General features: G+C 40.7%; 1 protein-coding gene across 4 annotated transcripts in view; it reads right to left on the bottom strand.

Annotated features, from left to right (window-relative positions):
• The window catches only part of tcea1 (transcription elongation factor A (SII), 1), a 69,383-nt gene extending 49,774 nt beyond the window's left edge, over positions 1 to 19,609 (bottom strand). The window contains exons 1-2 of one of the 4 annotated variants that reach the window (XM_048529802.2): positions 19,283 to 19,609; positions 166 to 228 (exon numbers count right to left, since the gene is read on the bottom strand). In XM_048529802.2, the coding sequence (XP_048385759.2) occupies positions 166 to 228; positions 19,283 to 19,357 (138 nt within the window). In that variant the 5' untranslated portion in view covers positions 19,358 to 19,609. Of the gene's footprint in view, positions 1 to 165; positions 229 to 18,609; positions 19,218 to 19,282 lie in introns of those variants that run through there. The other 3 variants (XM_059646052.1, XM_048529804.2, XM_048529805.2) reach the window with 3 other exon arrangements.
• Between the last annotated feature and the right edge of the window lie 650 nt (positions 19,610 to 20,259).

Raw genomic sequence — 20,259 nt, 5'->3', positions numbered from 1 at the left:
AGAATGGTGACGAAACGTCCGAAAATGAACCTTCCAGCTCAGCGAGCAAACTCACATCCAGAACCTCAACCTGAGCTACAAATCTTCTCAAAACTCGCTAATATATTTTCATTGATTTTTAATAATTCTTGATTGTGCTCAGACTTTGTTCCCAAGACAGCATACCTGCAATAACTCCAAAGTCATAGGAATGCTCTTTAACTCTTTCAGCAAGTCCATGGCACCCACCTGTAAAATAACACAGGGCTCCTTTTAAAAACAGAGACGGTCATCCAAGCCAGGTTAAACACTAAACACACAAATGAAAAGTTTGCTGAAAAAGACATATGCTGTTGAGGCTATTTGTCCTGCACTCGTCAGAACAATGTAGAAGAATGTCAATTTCAGAGGAAAATTAACATTTATACTGTTCGAGAGCAGAGAGCTGACTGCTGGCAAGCAGACTCTGACTATGACTTGTCATGACAACGTGCCAGTTTGTGACCTGGAGATAACGCATTTAGCGCCTTCATCCAAACTATTGTGGAATATGGGCTCCTAGTATGAATCCTACCTAACGATATCCCTCTACTTACTGCCTGCCTTTCAGAAAAATATTCAAGTATTATCACCCTTTGTTTCCTGCCTGCCGATTAGTTTCCTTTGCATTTTAATACACAATCCTCAATCCAAAGCACTTTAATTTTACACACCAAACTCTCTAATGTGGCGGCGCCAGTGTTTGACTAGGGTAGACAAGGTCAAAAATCACACAATACCAGGTTACAGTCCAACTGGTTTATTTGAAAACACTAGCTTTGAGTGTTGCCTCTTCCTCAGGTGTAGTGAGAGAGGAGGTATCAAGACACCGAATTTATAAGTAAAAGATCGAAGGATCATACAACTGCTGTGAATGTACTGAGGAAACCTAAAATGGCTGGCTGACTCCCTCCCGTTAAATGTTTACTTAGTTAAAAAGGAGATACAGGTTTTGGTTAATTAAAATGCAAATCCCCAGAATTTCTTTCTAGTCACTGCTCCAAAATAACTAAAGATTTTATCAGCATATGCAAGTGATGACATCGCCGGTCAGACAATGCATTTTAGGTGTGAGGCCTTCTTTAGAATCTGTGTTTTAAGCCGGAGTCGGACCTGTTTTGTTTCCAAAGCAGGAATTTATAAAATGCCCCACTGATTGTATTTTGTTCAAAATCAATTTGTAGATATAAAGTGCACAAGGTATCTGCAAATGCAAATTCACCCCATAGACTTATACGTATATGTGCGCATGTGAGAGACAGAGTGCATCTGCGCATGAGAGACTACATGAGTACGTGTGCGTGCATAGTGTGGAAGGGTCAATTGTAGTGCGACATGAACCCAAGATCATGGTTGATGCTGTCCTAACGGGTAATAAAATCGGCTATCAGTCTCTGCTTGGCAACTGTGCATTGTTGTGTATCCCCAAGTCTGCCTTGGAGGATGTTTACCCCAAGATCCAAGGTAAAATGTCCCTGACCGCTAAAATGTTCCCCCACTGGGAGGGAACACCCCCAGTATGGCAACTGTTGTGTAGTGCCCATTCATCTGTTGTTATAGTATCTACATAGTTTAGCCAACATACCATGCCCCGGTCATCCTCGCCTGCAGCGTACTAGATAGACAATTTTGGCCGAGTCACTTGGTGGGTGGTGTTCCCACGTGTGAGGGTAGTATCAATGTCGATGATTTGACATGTCTTGCAGAGGTTACCATAGCAGGGTCTCACACCTAAAATGCATTGTCTGACTTTAGATGTCACCTCTGTATACACTGATAAAAACCTTTATTTATCTCGGGGCAGTAACTTGAAAGAAATTCTGGGGAGTTGCATTTTAATCAATTGAAACCTGCATCGCCTTTCCAACTAATTGAAGATTTAACAGGAAGGAGTCAATCAGCCATTTTAGGCTTATTCAATACATTGACAGCAGTTGTATAATTCTTTAATCTTTTCCTTATAAATTCTTCGTCTTGATACCTCCTCTCTCACTATGCCTGATGAAGGAGCAACACTCTGAAAGCAAATGTTTTCAATAAACCTGGACTATAACCCGGTGTCCTGTAATTTTGGAACTAATCTCTCTCTGGGACTTTATAAAAAAAACCCTTCTAAAAATCCAAATAAACCACATTGACTGGTTCCTCCCATTGACTCTACAAGTTACATCCTCAAAAGAACTCCAGTAGATTTATCAAGCATGATTTCCCTTTCATAAATCCATGCTAACTCTGCTATGATTTTTCAAATATTGAGCTATTCTTTTCCAATGGATCCATCATCTTCCCCACTACCAATACCAGGCTGACTGGGGTATAATTCCTGGTTTTCTCTTTGCCACCCTTCTTAAATTGGAGAGGTTGTATTAGCTACTGTTCAATTTGTAGGAACGATTTCAAAGTCTACAGAAAGACGATCAACGCATCCACTATTTCTGGGGCCACTTATGTACTGTGAGATTCTAGATTATCAAGGTTTAGGGATTTATCCACCTCTAATCCTATCAATTTCCCCAATAACGTTTCCTCATTAATAATGATTTTCTTCAGTTCCTTCCTCTCACTAAAGCCTGTCTTTTTTCCTCCCCCCAACATTTGTGAAGTATGTTTTTGTCCTCTTTTGTGAAGACAGAAGTGAAAATTGAATTCAGTGCATTAACCAATTCTTTGTTCCCCATTATAAATTTTCTTGTTTCTAACTATTAAAGGAGCCTATGTTTGTCTTCGCCAAGCCTTCTCTTCAGACATCTATGTAAACTTCAACAGTCAGTAGTGACCCCCCACAGGCTTACTCCCATATTCTGTTTTTCCTTTATTAATAAATCCCTTTGTCCTCCCTTGCTGAATTATGAACTGCTCCCAGTCCTCAAACCTGTTGCACTTTTTGGTTAATTTCAAAATCTCTTCCTAGGAACTAATATTATTTTCCCTTATAAGTCACAGTTTGGCTACCTTTCCTGTCTTACTTTAACACCAGACAGGAATTGTTGTAGTTCACTCATGGACTCTTCAAATGTTTGCCAACGTCTTTCCACTATCATTTCTTTAACTCTTTAACTAACGATCCCCAAACTATAATAGCTATTTTGTGCCTCATAAAATAGTATCCTCTATTTAGATTCAGTACCCTAGTCTCAGAATCAACGACGTCACACTCAAGTAAAATCCAGAGTTAGGAAGAGTCAGAGTCATGGAGCATAGAAACAGGCCCTTCGGCCAGCCATGTCTATGCCAACCAACAAAAACAGTAATGCAATTTATATAAAATAACTGAAGTATTGTTAACTCTAAATTAAATCAAATTATATCTAATTCTTGATCAGCTGGTAAATTGCCCAGATTGATAGCAAATGAAATTTTGTTCAGATAAATGCAAGGTCGAATAATATACACAATGAATGATAGGAACTTAGTGAGTACTGAGGAATGATGAGACCTTGGTGTACAAGTCCACAGACTCCTGAAGGTGTCAGAACAAGGAAACAGGGTGGCGAAGAAGATAGATGGATACTTGCCTTCATTAGCTGAGGCATAGGATACAGGAGCAAGAAGATCTTGTTATAGCTTTACCAAACACTGGTTTGAGAAGAGATGGAATACTGTGTGCAGTTCTAATTGCCACATTATCAGAAGGACATGGCTGCACTGGAGAGGATGCAAACCAGGTTCATCGGGAAGTTGCCTGGGATAAAAGGCTAAGAGGACAGACTGGATAGATTAGGTTTGTTTTCCTTGGAAGAGGGTTGGGATCTTAACGAAACATACAAAAGTTTGACATTATAGACAAGTAAATTATGAGAATCCCTTCCTCATGGCAGAGATGACTGAGACCAGACAGCACGAGTTTAAGGTGAAGAGTAAATGGTTTTGAGGAAATACGAGAAAAAAAAGAAATTAGCCAGAAGGTGGTAGTAATATAGAACTCACTGCCTGAAAATGTTGATGGAGACAGGTGCTCTTGCAACATTTAAGAAGCATCTAGATGAGCACTTCAAATGTCAGGGCACTGTAGGCTGTGGCCCTTTCAGAGCAGGTAAATGGATTTAGTGTAGTTTGGTGTTTGTGCTGCAAGAATCAGTCTTTACTGTATGAGGTTTAACTCAACATTGAAAATATAAAGAATACTACCAATCAAATATCAAATAAAACTCAACATTAATACTTAAAATTAATTCTGCAGATTCAAGTTGTTTCCTAGCAACAATAAACAAATCAGTGGCTGTTCTAATATATGACTCATTTGTTAGACAGTTCATTGTTGAAATTCCTGCATTTCAAAGTGATTGGCGCCTGCTTTCCTGAAGAATTGAATAATATAATGGAGATTCTACAATCACTAAATATGTATCCCTCGTGCATGAGTGAACAGAACTGAGCATTTACAGTAAATCAAAACCATGAAAATACTGAACAAGGGTACAGAAACTCACTGTTTAGTAATGGATATTAGCCTAATTAAAAGGTAAATTGTACTGCCTGGAACAAAAATAAATTTAGGGAAAATTGATTTTCCCATTGATCCATTGCCATATAGATAATTCCAGACCATGAGTCATCTATCATTTGTTGATGAATTTCACATCATTTTCTGGTCTTGAAAAAAATGACTGGCAGATTATTGTCACTTTTTGTGAAAGATTAGCAAATGCCGTAATTAAGTGGTCATAGAATATACAAAAATACAAGCAGTCAAAATAAAGGATAGACTGCCTATGTCAAATTTCATCTCATTTAAATCAATCCCTTTTGTGGTGCCAGGACACACACGTCACAACACAATCAATACATTATTTTGTGGTACAGTTTCCAATTTGTATGCAAATACAGAACACATTTTGCAGAGAAAGATGCCACAGTCACCACTGAGATCAACGTTAACTATCGGCACTGTCTGGAGTACTACAGAGGTAACAAGGAGTAGAGCTTGATGAACACAGCAGGCCAATGACCTTGTTATCTCAGCATCTGCAGTTCCTATTATCTCAGAGTACTGTAGAGTTTTGGTTTCCTTACTTAAGGATGGACATAAACACATTAGAAAAATCAGATAAAGTTCACTTAACTTCTTCAGTCATGCAATCAGTCATCTTATGAAAAGGCGAACAGGTTCAGCCTGCATCAACTGGAGTTTAGATGAATGAGCAGTGATCATACTGAAACTTATAAAATTCCGGTGGGGATTGGACAGAGTGGACGCCAAGAGGATGGATTCCTTTATGGGAAAGGCTACATCTGGGGAACACAGTTTTAAAATAAAGAGCCTGCCCATCTGGATTGAGAGCAGAACTCTTTCTTTCTTAGGGTTGTTACATATTATTAAGGCCAAAGTAGATTGACTACCTTGTAAATCAAGAATGCAAGAGAGACGGCTGTTCAGAGAGGTAGAGCTGAGGCCACAATCAGATCAACCATATAATTATCAAATGGCAGAAGAAGCTCACAGCTGAATGTCCTACTCCTGCTCCTAATTTGCATGCATGTACAATCTGGAATGGCTGAATTATATACATGCACATATGAGAAATAATATCACTGATCAAAATCTCAAACTCATTAAAGAACTGCACAACACATATTTTGTGGATAATTGAAAAGGACTGTGAAACAGCCAAGAGGTCTGGTGGCACAGTGATAACGTCCCGGCCTCCGGGCCAGGAACTAGACAGCATTTCTGTAGCTGCAAACAAGACTCTAAGATGGTATGTTACCTCCCTACAGCCAGGGTCAAGGATGCTGATGAGAGGCTGCAGGATATTCTAAAGGAGAACACAGTGAACAACAAAGGTACATATATCTGTACTAATGACATATGTTAAAAAAAAAGGTTGAGGTCCTGCGAGGTGAATACAGGGAGTTAAGTTGTAAATTTAACAAGGAGTAAGACAGTGACGTAGGGATATTAGAGCAGTGTGCTAGTGAGTATAGTAATAACAGATATATCACATGAATAACAGACTGAAGAAACAGAGTAGAAGGGAGTGATTTAAATTCATGGGATGCTGGGATCAGCACAAACAGGACAAATTGCACCTGGGCAGGATCAGAGCCAATATCCCCCAGGAACATGAGCATTGAAGAAAAGAAGGGGGAAATCAAAGATAGAAACAAAAGACAAAAGTAATTTTCAAAAGTGAAACGCAGAAAATCAAGGGTGAGAAGCAACAAAGGCCATAGTGCAAAATAAAGACAAAATGACTAATAAGCTTAAAAAGACAAGCATTTGTAATATGATAGATGAACTACATGCAAATAGACTTAGAGTTATAACATACTTGCAGTTACATAGACAGGACAACAGGGTGATCAAGGATGGGAACTGAAGATCGAAGGATACTCAAAGTTAGGAATGATAAACGGGAAAAAAAACAGTACGCTAGCAGTGACGATAAATGAAAACAATGCCCTTGTGAGAACAGATAATGGCTTGGAAAAAGACCACATGGAATTTGAGGGTGGAAGAAACAACAAGACACAGAAAACATTGGTGGGAGTTGTCTTTTGCCCATTAAACAGTATTAGAAATTAAGGGAATGCGTCAAACAAGGGATTAGAGACAAAGGCAATGTTCATGAGTGACTTTAGTCTACATATAGATGAGACAAACCAAATTATCAATACATTGGAGGATTTCATGGAGTGCTTATGTAATGGATTCTTAGACCACTACGTTGAAAGGCCAACTACTGAGCATCCTACCCTAGAATGGATATTGTGCAATGAAAAAGGATTAATTAACAATTTTGCAGTGCAGGAAGAGAGACCAAAAAATTAAAGGAATGTTCATTAAGATGGAAACCAAAACTAGGGTCCTCGATCCAAATAAAATGGACAATGAGGGTATGAGACATGAGTTGGCAATCATAGTTAGGGGAATTAGCTTTTGCTAATGCTGTGGAGGGGGGTTTAAACTAATGTGGCAGGGGGATGGGAACCAAATATTGGACAGAAAAGAGGTAGTAATGATAGCCTGTAGGGAACTAGATAATGGAGTCAGTGTGACTAAAGGGAATAGTAGTCAGGGAGCAGATGATGAACACAAGGGGACAGGTGGTCTGAGGTGCATTTGTTTTAATGCGAGAAGTGTAGTAGATAAAGCAGATGAGCTTAGGGCTTGGATCGGTACCTGGAAGTATGATGTTATTGCTATTACTGAGACTTGGTTGAGGGAAGGGCATGATTGGCAACTAGTTGTCCCTGGATATCGATGCTTCAGGCGGGATAGAGAGGGAGGTTAAAGGGGTGGAGGAGTTGCAGTACTGGTCAAAGACGATATCACAGGCGTACTGAAGGAGGGCTCCATGGAGGACTCAAGCAGTGAGGCAATATGGATAGAACTCAGAAATAGGAAGGATGCAGTAACAATGTTGGGGCTGTACTACAGGCCTCCCAACAGCGAGTGTGAGATAGACGTACAAATGTGAACGGATAATGGAAAGGTGTAGGAGAAACAGGGTGGTGGTGATGGGAGATTTTAATTTTCCCAACATTGACTGGGATTCACTCAGTGTTAGGGGTCAGGATGGAGCAGAATTTGTAAAGTGTGTCCAGGAGGGTTTTCTAGAGCAGTATGTATGTAGTCCAACTCGGGAAGGGGCCATACTGGACCTGGTGTTGGGGAATGAACCCGGCCAGGTGGTTGATATTACAGTAGGGGAACTACTTTGGAAATAGCAACCACAATTCCGTAAGTTTTACAATACTCATGGACATGGATGGGAGTGGCCCAAAAGGAAGAGTACTAAACTGGGGGAAGGCCAACTATACCAAGATTCGGCAGGATCTGAGGCATGTAGATTGGGAGAAACTGTTTGAAGGTAAATCTACATTTGATATGTGGGTGGTTTTTAGGGAGAGGTTGATTAGCGTGCAGGAGAGACATGTTCCTGTGAAAATGAGGCATAGAAATGGCAAGATTAAGGAACCATGGATGACAGGTGAAATTGTGAGACGAGCCAAGAGGAAAAAGGAAGCATACATGAGGTCTAGGTGACTGAAGACAGATAAAGCTTTGCAAGAATATCGGGAATGTAGAGCGAATCTGAAACAAGAGATTAAGAGGGCAAAGAGAGGACATGAGATATTGCTGGTAAACATGGTTAAGGAAAATCCCAAAGCCTTTTATTCCTATATAAAGAGCAAGAGGGTAACTAGAGAAAGGATTGGCCCACTTAAGGACAAAGAAGGAAAGTTATGCGCTGAGTCAGAGAAAATGGGTGACATTCTTAACGAGTACTTTGCATTGGTATTCACCAAGGAGAGGGACATGACAGATGTTGAGGTTAGGGATAGATGTTTGCTTACTCTAGGTCAAGTTGACATAAAGAAGGAGGAAGTGTTGGGTATCCTAAAAGACATTAAGGTGGACAAGTCCCCAGGTCCGGATGGGATCTATCCCAGGGTACTGAGGGAAGCGAGAGAGGAAATAGCCGGGGCCCTAACAGCTATCTTTGCAGCATCCTTAGACATGGCGAGGTCCCGGAGGACTGGAGACTTGCTCATGTTGTCCCCTTGTTTAAGAAGGGCAGCAAGGATAATCCAGGTAATTATTGACCGGTAAGCCTGACATCAGTGGTAGGGAAGCTACTGGAGAAGATACTGAGGGATAGGATCTATTCCCATTTAGAAGAAAATGGGCTTATCAGTGAGAGGCAACATGGTTTTGTGCAGGGAAGGTCATGTCTTGCCAACTTAATAGAATTCTTTGAGGATGTGACAAAGTTGGTTGATGAGGGAAAGGCTGTAGATGTCATATACATGGACTTCAGTAAGGCGTTTGATAAGGTTCCCCATGGCAGGCTGATGGAGAAAGTGAAGTCACATGGGGTCCAGGGTGTGCTAGCTAGATGGATAAAAAAACTGGCTAGGCAACAGGAGACAGAGAGTGCTAGTAGAAGGGAGTTTCTCAAATTGGAGACCTGTGACCTGTGGTGTTTCACAGGGATCCATGCTGGGACTACTGTTGTTTGTGATATATGTAAATGATTTGGAGGAAGGCGCAGGTGGTCTGATCAGCAAGTTTGCAGATGACACTAAGATTGGTGGAGTAGCAGATAGTGAAGGGGACTGTCAGAGATTACAGCAGAATATAGATAGACTGGAGAGTTGGGCAGATAAATGGCAGATGGAGTTCAATCCGGGCAAATGCGAGGTGATGCATTTTGGATGATCAAATTCAAGGGCGAATTACACAGTAAATGGAAAAGTCCTAGGGAAAATTGATGAACAGAGAGATCTGAGTGTTCAGGTCCATTGTTCCCTGAAGGTGACAACGCAGGTCAATAGGGTGGTCAAAAAGACATATGGCATGCTTTCCTTCATTGGACAGGGTACTGAGTACAAGAGTTGGCAGGTCATGTTGCAGTTGTATAGGACTTCGGTTCGGCCACATTTGGAGTACTGTGTCCAGTTCTGGTCGCCACATTACAAAAAGGATGTGGATGCTTTGGAGAGAGTGCAGAGGAGGTTCACCAGGATGTTGCCTAGTATGGAGGGTGCTAGCTATGAAGCGAGGTTGAGTAGATTAGGAATATTTTCATTAGAAAGACGGAGATTGAGGGGGGACCTAATTGAGGTCTACAAAATCACGAGGGTTATAGGCAGGGTGAATAGCAAAAAGCTTTTTCCCCCCCAGAGTGGAGGACTCAATTACTAGGGGGCATGAGTTCAAAGTGAGAGGAGGAAAGTTTAGGGGAGATATGCGTGGAAAGTTCTTTACACAGAGGGTGGTGGATGCCTGGAATGCATTGCCAGCAGAGGTGGTAGACGCAGACACGTTAGCGTCTTTTAAGATATATTTGGACAGGTACATGGATGGGCAGGGAGCAAATGGACACAGACCGTTAGAAAATAGATGACAGGTTAGACAGAGGATCTTGATTGGCGCAGGCTTGGACGGCCAAAGGGCCTGTTCCTGTGCTGTAATTTTCTTTGTCCTTTGGAATCTTACTAAAAGAATTGTCAGTGGATAAGCTATGGCTAATGGTTAAGGAACATACTCACAAATCATTCACTCTTACCTGGTGCAAAAGTAAAGAGGACAGGTGGTTTAACCATACATACGGGGGAGAAAAAAAAAATGGGGAAATTAGAGAATATCTCCAAGATACATAAATTTGCCAAAAAACATGCAACAAGCCCAAGGACTGGAACCATCTTAGAATTTATAAAATAAAAGATTTCTCAAGGTGGGGGACAACAGAGTGAGTGCAAAATTGCGGGGCATGCAAAAACTGACTGTAAAAACTTCTACAAATATCTGAAGAGAAAAAGATTAGCCAAAACAAATGTAGATTCCTTACAGTCAGGAATGGGAGAAATTATGAAAGATAACAAAGAAAGATAGAAAAATTGAACATTTATTTTGGTTAAAAAGTGTCGAGCTGGATGAATACAGCAGGCCAAGCAGCATCAGAGGAGCAGGAAGGCTGCCGTTTCAGGCCTAGACCTTTCTTCAGAAAAATTCATTTTGATTCTGTCTTTGTGAAAGGACAATAATTTCCCAGAAACGTCAGGAAAGAGTGAGAAGTAGGGATTGAAGAAAATCAGTAAAAACATGTTAGAGATATTAACCGTGTTAACAACTGACGAACCCAGGGATTGATAACCTGAATCCACAATATTAACAGAAATCACTATGGAAATATCTGATGCACTCCTGGACATGAGCAAACATGACAGCTGCAATATAAAATGAATGTTCGCCGATGATTACAATGTTCAGATCCATTCGGAACTCCTCAAATACTGAAGCAGTCCCCAACCAAGTACAGCAAGACCCGGACAATATGCAGACTTGGGGTGAAATTGGCAAGTAACATTCACACGACACAAATGCAAATCCCTGTCCCACATGACAGGATCTAACCAGAGACCAATGACATTCAAAGGCATTAACATTGCTGAATCCACCACTATCCATTTCCTGGCAGTTACTGTTGACCAGAAACTGAACTGGGCTCACAATACAAATACAATAGCTACAAGACCTGATCAGATAAAGGAATGTTGCAGTGAATAACTCATCTCCTAACTCCCCAAAGCCTATCCAGCATCTACAGGGTAGAAGTCAGGAGTGTGATGAATCTCCACTTGACCGGATGTGTGCAGCTCCAACAATAAACGAGAAACCTGACTCCATCCAAGACAAGAGAATCCATTTGATTGTTTTAGATGTTGCGCCATTCATTCAGTCCCTTCACCACTGATACTCAGTAACAGGTGTATGCTATGTGCAAGATACGCTGCTGTAATTTGCCAAAGATTGTTAGAAAGAACTTTCCAAATCCAAGATCAATTCTAATAGATGGACAACAGGAGCAATGACATGGGAATGTCAGCACTTCCAAACTCCCCTTTGAGCCACTCACCATCCTGACTTAGAAATATATCGCTGTTCCTTCACTGTCATTGGGTCAAGATCCTAGAATTCCCTCCATCGCAGCACTGTGGGTTGAAGGCGGCAGCTCATCACCACATTCTCAAAGACTACTAGGGACAGACAATAAATGCTGGAATAGCCAGTAACACACTCATCCAAGGACTGACTTATTTGGAATTCCAAAATCCTATATTTTCTGGAGCTGCTCTTATAAATTGGAGGGTGGCAAATGTAATCCCATGACATAAATAAGGGGAGAAAACAAGAGATTTATACACCATTTAGCCTAACATCAAAAGTGGGGAAAATGCTAGAGTCCATCTTAAAAGGCATGATGACATAACACTTAAAACTTATTTACACAAAGTCAACATGGGCTTATGAAGGGGAAATCATGGTTAACAAATTAACGGATGGTTTGTGGATGTTATTAGTATAACTGACAAGGGAGAACCAGTAAATGTGATATATTTAAATATCAACTAGTCTTTTGGTATGGCCCCACATGACAGGCTAGTGGACAACACTGAAGCACACAGGAAACACGCTAGCATGAATTGCGAGCTGGCTAACAGACCTAAAACAGAGGATGGGAATGAATGGTTCATTTTCTGGGTGACAGGTGGTGAATATTGGTCTAACAGGATTAGTGCTTGGGCCCAAGTTATTCACATTACTCAGAAGTGACTTGGATAAGAGAACCAAAAGCAATATTTCCAAATTCCTGATAACAAGATTTGGTGGGATTAAGAGTGGTGCAACAAGACTTCAGAGTGATCTGCACAACTTGAGTGTGTGGACAAACATTTGACAGATGCCATGTAACATGGATAAACGTAAAGATTCATGTGAAAATGCAGAGTATTTATTTAAAAAGCAATATCTTGTGAAATATGGATATGCGAATGAATCTGGTAGCATTTGTACACCAATCAAGGAAAATAAGCAAGCAAGCACTGCAAGCAATTATGAATACAAATGTAATGTTGCTCTTCGCTTCAGGAGAATCCAAATTCAGAAGATTGGACATTTTACCATAGTTCTACAGGGCCTTGGTAAAACAGCATCTGAGAATCCCTACCTAAAAACGGACACATTGTCATACAATGAGTGCCACTAAGGCTTACTATGCTGATACGGAGGATGGCAGGACTGTTTTATGAGCTTTGACTGGGTCTATATTCATAGATGTTTTGAAGAACAAGAGGGGTCTGATTGAAATGTGTAAAATTCTAACTTTTTTTTCCCTGAACTTCTTCCCCAGTCCTCTCCAACAAGCTCTCTCCTCATTGCTTTGCAATTATCCTTATTTAACAATAAGGATATATCCTTGATTATAAAATTCTAACAGAGCTAGACAGCATAGATGCAGAGAGGTTGTTTCCCTGAGTGGTGAGTCTACAACAAGGGGTTAATGTGTCAGGATACGTGGTAGGCACTTAGGACTGAAGTAGTGATCAGAATGTGGTAGAATTGAGCAGTTTGAGAGGGAAGAACATTAGTCAGAATTAACTGTGCTAAGGTTAAAAAAGGTTAATTGCAACGCAATGAGGAGACAGCTGGTTGGCGTGGACTGGGGAAAAAGTTCAGAAAAAAGGATTGAGAAACGGTAGACTTTTAAGAAAACAGTTCACGTCTCACAACAAAGCCATATTCCAGTGAGAAAGAAGCATTTAGGAACTGGGGTGGGAAGTTAAAGGTAGCATTTGATTGAAAGAAAAAATATACAATGTGGCAAAGATTAGTGGTAACACAAAGAATTGGGAAAATGTTTTAAAAACCAATAAATGCAACAAAAGAGAAAATAAACTGTGCGGGAAAATAAACACACAAGTTAAATCAAGACAAACAGCAATACCTTCTTTAAATACAATAAACAGAAGGGAGAAGCCAAAGTGAACATAGATCCTTTTAGACAATTACAGTTGAAAAAAATAATAATAGGGAAACCGAGAAATGGCAGAGGAGTCGAATACATATTTTGCATCACAGGAGGAGATATCAATAGCATCTGGAAATTATTAAATATACAAGGAACAAAAAAAAAAGGCAGGAAATAAATTACAATAACTAAACGCGCTAGAGAAACTAACTGGGCAAGAGCCTGACTGCAGAGACAATAGGAATTGCAGATGCTGGAGAATTCGAAATAACAAAGTGTGGAGCTGGATGAACAGCAGGCCAAGCAGCATCTCAGGAGCACAAGAGCCGATGTTTCGGGCCTAGACCATTCATCAGAAAACAGTGGTAAGCAGGATAAAGGGAAGTAGCAGATGTAATATATTTGGATTTTCATAAGATATCACATATTAGGCTTCAATAATAAGAGCCCAGAATATTGGGGATAGTATATTATATGAAAGGAGGATAGGCTAACTAACAGAAGAGGGATAAAGGGAACATTTTCAGGGTGAGAATCTGGAATAAGTGGAGTGCCACAAGATCAATGTTGGGTCACAATTATTTACAAGAACATACTAGTGACTTAAATGAGGAAAGTGAATCCAGTTCGTGGATGACAGAAAAATAGGCAGGAAGGCAAGTGGTGAAGGTTATACAAATAGTCTGCAGAAGGATATAGACAGATTAAGTGAATGGCCTAAAACATGGGAGTTGGAATATCATGTGGTGAAATGAAAGGTAATGCATTTTTGGCAGAAAGAAGAGCTGAATGTTATTTAAATTAAGAGAGACTGCAGAAAGTTATGGAATAGTGGGATTTGGGTACCCTTGTCTACGAATCATAAAAAGCTAACATCCCAGCTCTGGTAATGGGGACAAATAGGAATCAAATATAAAAGCAGTTGCTAAACCTATTCAAAGTACTACTCAGATAACAACTGGACTACTGTGAACATGTCTGGACCCTGTATCCAAGAAAAGCCAAACTAGCATGGGAGGCAATCCAAAAAGGGTTCACTAGATTGATATCAGGAATGGAGGGACTGTCCTATGAGGAGAAGTTGAGTAAATTGGGACATGTACTCAGAATACAGAAGAATAAGAGATGACCTTATTTGAAATATTCAATATTTGCAGGGTAGGTGTGAAAAACATAGTTCCCCTCTGGGACCAGAGAGTATAATCTCAAAGTTGCACTTTAAGAGAGATGAAGAGAAATTTCTTTCCTTGGAGGGTAGTAAATCAGTGGAATTATTACACAAAGGGCTGTTAAAGCTGGATCATTAAGTATATTCAACACGGTGATCGACAGATTTTTAATCTGTAAGGAAATCAATGGTTATTAGGAAAAAGCAAGGCTCTGGAGCTGAGGATTATCAGATCAGACATGATCACATTGATTGGTAGAAGACACACAATGGGCTGACTGTTCTCCTTCTACTCCTATGTTTTGCGGTCTTATAGACTGAGGTGAGGAAACATTTCTTCACTCATAATATCCTGGATATATTCAAGAAAGACATTGCTAAATGTTTAGATATTAAAGGCAACAAGGGGTATGGAAAGAAAGCGGGAATGTGGGCCTGTAGACAGAGAATCAGCTATGATCATATTGAATGGTGAGCAGGGCTGAATGGCCTACTTGTGCTGCTGTTTTCTATGTTCACTGGCAAAATGAGTGATGTGTCACAATGATCATTACTGTTGCTTCACCTTTTCAAAATTCATATTAATAGATTAGATAAAGGTACGCTTGATAAGTTTGCTGATTACTCATTCATAGGTAGGAAACTCCTGTTCCCATTTCTTATGGTCTTATTAAAGCAAAAAGGGTGCCAACAGGTGAAGTGTGCAAAGAACTTTCAAATGGAGTATAATGTGGGAAGATGTGAAACCGTCCACTTTGGCAAGAACAATAAAAGAGCAGCATTTTACCTAGCTGGTGATAGATTGCAAAACATTGAGGTGCAGTGGGATATGTAGAAATCCCACAACACTAAACACAATCATGTGGAATGAACATCATTGTTTATTGCAAGGAAAACTGAATAAAGAAACGTGGATTTTATACTTTAGTTATAAGTATGGAAATGAAGGGCTACCTGTGTTCAATAGAAAAGTGGAGAAATTAAAACAGCAATGGTCTTATTTAATGAAACATTATGTTTGAGGAGCCAAGCAGCCTGCTCCTAATTTGTACATTTACAACATATCTGCAAACATACGCATTGGGCGCAGGTTTAGGCCAAAGAGCACCTCAGACTTGCTCTGCCATTCAATAAGGTTTATGGCTGATTTGATTATGATCTTATCTCCACTTTTCAGTCTACCACATCTACCCACTAACTTCCTTGTCACTGCTCCCTTTGAAGAGAATTCCACTGACTAATGACATTCAGAAAGAAAAAGATTCTCATTTGCATCTTAAATAGGAAACCTCCTGTTTTAAATTGGCACCTTCTAAATCTCATCTCTTCCACGAGAGGCTATATACTCCCAGTGTCCACACTATTTAGTCTTCTTATGTTAAGCCATCATCTCTCATTATTTTATACATCAATAGATATGGCCCAATCTTTCCTCAGCAGACAAATACTTCATCCCAGCATCATAATACACTTATGGCTGTTCTTAAGTAGACCAAAATTATACTTTATTCCAGGCACAACCAAGCGTTAACAACAATCACAACAATGACTGCAGCATCTTTCTGTGTAAAACAGTTTCCTCATTTGCATATACAATATGGGCCATATCACAAAAATAGCAAATTCATTGTGGTGTGCTTTGTATACTCTGGGGCCATGAGGGAGACTACAAAAATACAAATAAAGAACTGCACATGAACAAGAACAAAGAACAAAAGAGAAGTACAGCACAGGAACAGGCCCTTCAGTCCTCCAAGCCTGTGCCAATCATCATGCCCTGGCTAAACTAAAAAAAAACAAATCTTCTGCCCTTGTTTGGTCCATATCCCTCTCTGTTCACGTTACAATTCTAGATGCCTCTTAAATGTTGCCAAAGTACCTGCTTCCATCACGTCCTCTGGTGGTGCATTCTAGGCTCCTTCCACTCTCTGTGCAAAAACTTTCCTCGCACATTTCCCGGCAACTTTTGCCCTCTCACCTTGAACCTGTGCCCCCTGGTAATTGAAACTTCAACCCTGGAAAAAAGCCTCTTATCCGTGCCACTTAGTTTTGTAGCCGTCTGTCAGGACTCCTCTCGGCCGCCATCTTTCCAGTGAAAATAATCCTAGTCTTTTAACGTTTCCTCATAGTCAATGCCCTAGAGACCAGGCAACATCCTGATGAACCTTCTCTGCTCTCTCAGCAAAGCTTCCACGTCCTTCTCGTAATGTGGTGACCAAACTGCATACAATACTCCAAATGCGGCCTAACAAGGGTTTTATACAGCTGCAACATGTTTTTGCCAACTCCTGTACTCCACACCCCAGCCGATGAAGGCAAGCACGCCATATGCCTTCTTAATCACTTTGGCCACCAGTGCTACCACTTTTAGCAAACTGTGGACCTGCAAACCCAGATCTGTCTGTATGTTAATGTTCCTAAGGGTTCTGCCATTAAACATATAATTCACACATAAATTTGATCCTCTAAAATGCATCACCTTGCATATGTCTGAATTAAACTCCATCTGCTGTTTCTGTCCCCAAGTTGCCAACCTGTTTATATTTTGTTGTATTCTTTCACAATCGTCAGCACTATCATCAACTCCACCAACCTTCATGTCATCTGCAAACTTGCTAATCAGACCTCCCATATTTTCCTCCTGATCATTTCTATATACTGCAGAGGACCCAAGACTGATCCCTATGGAATGCCACTAGTTACCGGTTTCCATTCTTAAAAACACCCTGCCACTGCTCCCTGCTGTCTTCTATTATCAAGCCAGTTTTGTATCCATCTAGCCAGACCAGCCTGAATTCAATGTGATTTTAGTTTCTGTACTAATCTGCCATGTGGGACTTTATCAAATGCCTTCCTAAAGTCCATACAAACTACATCCCACAGCTCTTCCCTCATCAAATATTTCTGTCACCTCTTCAAATGGTTCAATCAGTTTGGTGAGACATGGCCTTCCCCACATGAAACCCATGCTGGCTGGCGCTAACTAGTCTATTTTCTTCCAAACATACATATATCTTGTCCCTCAGTATCTTCAGATCTGGAACAGAAACAAAGAGCTGGCAAAACTCAGCAAGTCTGGAAGCATCTGTGGGAAGAATGCAGAGTTAATATTTTGAATCTAGGTTCTGATGAAGAGTCACAGGGCTCAAAACATTCACTCTACTTTCTTAGATTCCACGGCCACTTACTTGCCTGCAGAAATTATGGCATTTGCTAAATTTTCACATCCACGTCATAAAAGTACACCCATCATTTGCTGTAAGTTTACAACTACCAATGCAGGATGCTAAATGCCTCAACAAACGATCAGACAATTCATCATTGTGAATTAGCTACACTGAATTTAATTTGGACAGAACCATCCATAAGAAATCTACAGCATGGAAACAGACCTTTGGTCCAACTCATCCATGCCGACCAGATATCCTAAATTAAACTAGTCCCATTTGCCAGGATTTGGCCCACAACCCTATAAACCCTTCCTATTGATATACCTATTCACATGCCTTTTAAATGTTGTAACTGTACCAACATCCACCACTTCTTCTGGCAGCTCATTCCATACTCGCACCACCTTCTGCGTGAAAAGTTGCCCCTTAGGTCCCTTTTAAATCTACCCCCTCACCTTAAACCCATGCTCTCTGGTTTTGGACTGCCCCACCCTGCAGAGAAGACCTTAACTATTTACCTTATCCAGGGCGCCTCATGATTTTTATAAACCTCTAAGGTCACCCCTCAGCCTCTGACATGCCAGGGAAAACAGCACCAGCTTATTCAGTCTCTCCCTATAAGCTCAAACCCTCCAACTCTGGCAACATCCTTGTAAATCTTTTCTGAACTCTTTCAAACTTCTAAAAGTGGCCTAACCAACGTTCTGTACAGCTGCAACCTGACCTCCCAACTCCTACACTCAATGCACTGACCTATAAAAGCAAGCATACCACACGCCTTCTTCACTATCCTGCCTACCTGTAACTGCACTTTCAAAGAACTTTTCACTACAGTCTTAATAAAACAAATTAATGGGATTCCCAATTATTCAGCCTTTTATATTCTAAATCAAAAATCATGGTAGCAATGAAGTGTTATTTCTACAACTGAGCCACACTGATACTACTGAGTTGGTCGCCCATTTCACAGGTAACTTTTTTTTAAACAACACACCTCTGGAGCAGGGTAGACAGAAACCTAGGTCTTGTGGCCCGGAGGTAGGGACACGGCCGCAAAAGCCCTCTTAAACGTTGAATCAAGCTTCAAGGATTTTGATTTTTTTTTCTAAATTAACTGTTCAGATGTGTTATTACACACTCCTGGTACAGGTGGGGCTCGAATCCAATCCTCCTGGCTCAAAGGGCACGACCACCGTACTCTAAGAATCCTATTTTTTTCAAATGTCCAATTTGCCAACTGTTTTGTAAAAATAATTAAAATCAGTCCAACAAGTAACTCTATATTTCAGCAACGGATCAATGACATAAAGACTGTTTTGTTCTGGGCTGTAGATTTCTCTTAAGACACGATTTGATTCGAAACGGCTGTCAAACAGCTCACAGACCAGCAAGTCGGTCCCCATGTTTTGCTTTATAGTAGATGCTGGGGGTGGGGCCCAGTTAATAGTAGGGGCAGATGAATGCCGTCCTATTTTGTGATTGTAAAACCTCCAACTACTATGTTGTCTTGAATCCTCCGAGGTAGCTGGAGCCGCGCGCCGCCTTCAGCGTTCGGCGACCGTTGGTGGTGGCGCGCAGTTCCCGGGTACGTGCCGAGGGTTGAGGGGTTCGCGCGCGGGGCCCGGCTTCCTCCCACTGCCCGTCCGTTACAGCCTCACAGAGCTCACCGTGCTTTTCTTCGACACCATCTTATCCATCTTCTTCGCAATTCGTACAATATCTTCCTCCTCTTTTTTACTCATCGCGCTGATTCGTTTGCAAGGGTTTCGTTTTTCCCCGTTTTCCTCCGCCGCCCTCACTTAAAATCCCTGCACAACTCGTCTGACACGCATCCGTAAGCGCCAAACACTCAGATAGAAAAAGTCCAGAGTAATAGAAAATCCATCATGTGCATACATAAATGAAGAGCTCTCAACAGACCAAACTAATCAATAACTATATTGATTAATGTCTGCTGAACATTTGGACATATCCACTCACGTTGAAGACCAAGCTTGACGTGTTACGCAGGGTCATCGAATCACCGTCATGTGATCTGGCTGTTGCTTTGCTTTTTCTATTACAGTATTATCTTGTGGTTTGGTTCAGTAGGAAAGGGCTGCAATCATTAAAACCACAAGTTAACTTGTTTTCTATTCGTAATACTTTTCTGAAGAAGGGTCTATGGCCGAAACGTCACCTTTCCTGCTCCTCTAATGCTGCTTGGTCTGCTGTGTTCATCCAGCTGTACACCTTGTTATCTCAGATTCTCCAGCATCTGCAGTTCCTACTACTTCTATACTTTAATACGTGGCTTTGCCTATTATTTAAAGAGGTACAAAGGCCAGCATCCTTTATTCTGACTTTTGCTGTTTTGAAAGATGTCATGTTTTTGTTTTGAAGTTACTTAGAAACTAAAGTGTGTTAGCATGATAGGATCTGAAAGTGATGTGTCAACACCTTGGTCTCTAAAAATACTGAGTTCTGAGGAAGGGTTACTTGACCCAAAACATTAACTCTGATTTCTGTCTACAGATGCTGCTAGACCTTCTGAGCTTTTGCAGCAATTTGTTTTTGTCTCTGATTTACAGCATCCTCGGTCCTTTCGATTTTTACTTCTGGGAAAGTACTTTTCCCAATGAGGTGGAAACTGTTTGTCCATTTT

Source organism: Stegostoma tigrinum, chromosome 5 (assembly GCF_030684315.1).
Source record: "Stegostoma tigrinum isolate sSteTig4 chromosome 5, sSteTig4.hap1, whole genome shotgun sequence".
NCBI classification, from domain to species: domain Eukaryota; kingdom Metazoa; phylum Chordata; class Chondrichthyes; order Orectolobiformes; family Stegostomatidae; genus Stegostoma; species Stegostoma tigrinum.
The sequence above is the reverse complement of the archived record's forward strand: the minus strand, read 5'-3'. Positions and strand labels throughout refer to the sequence as shown.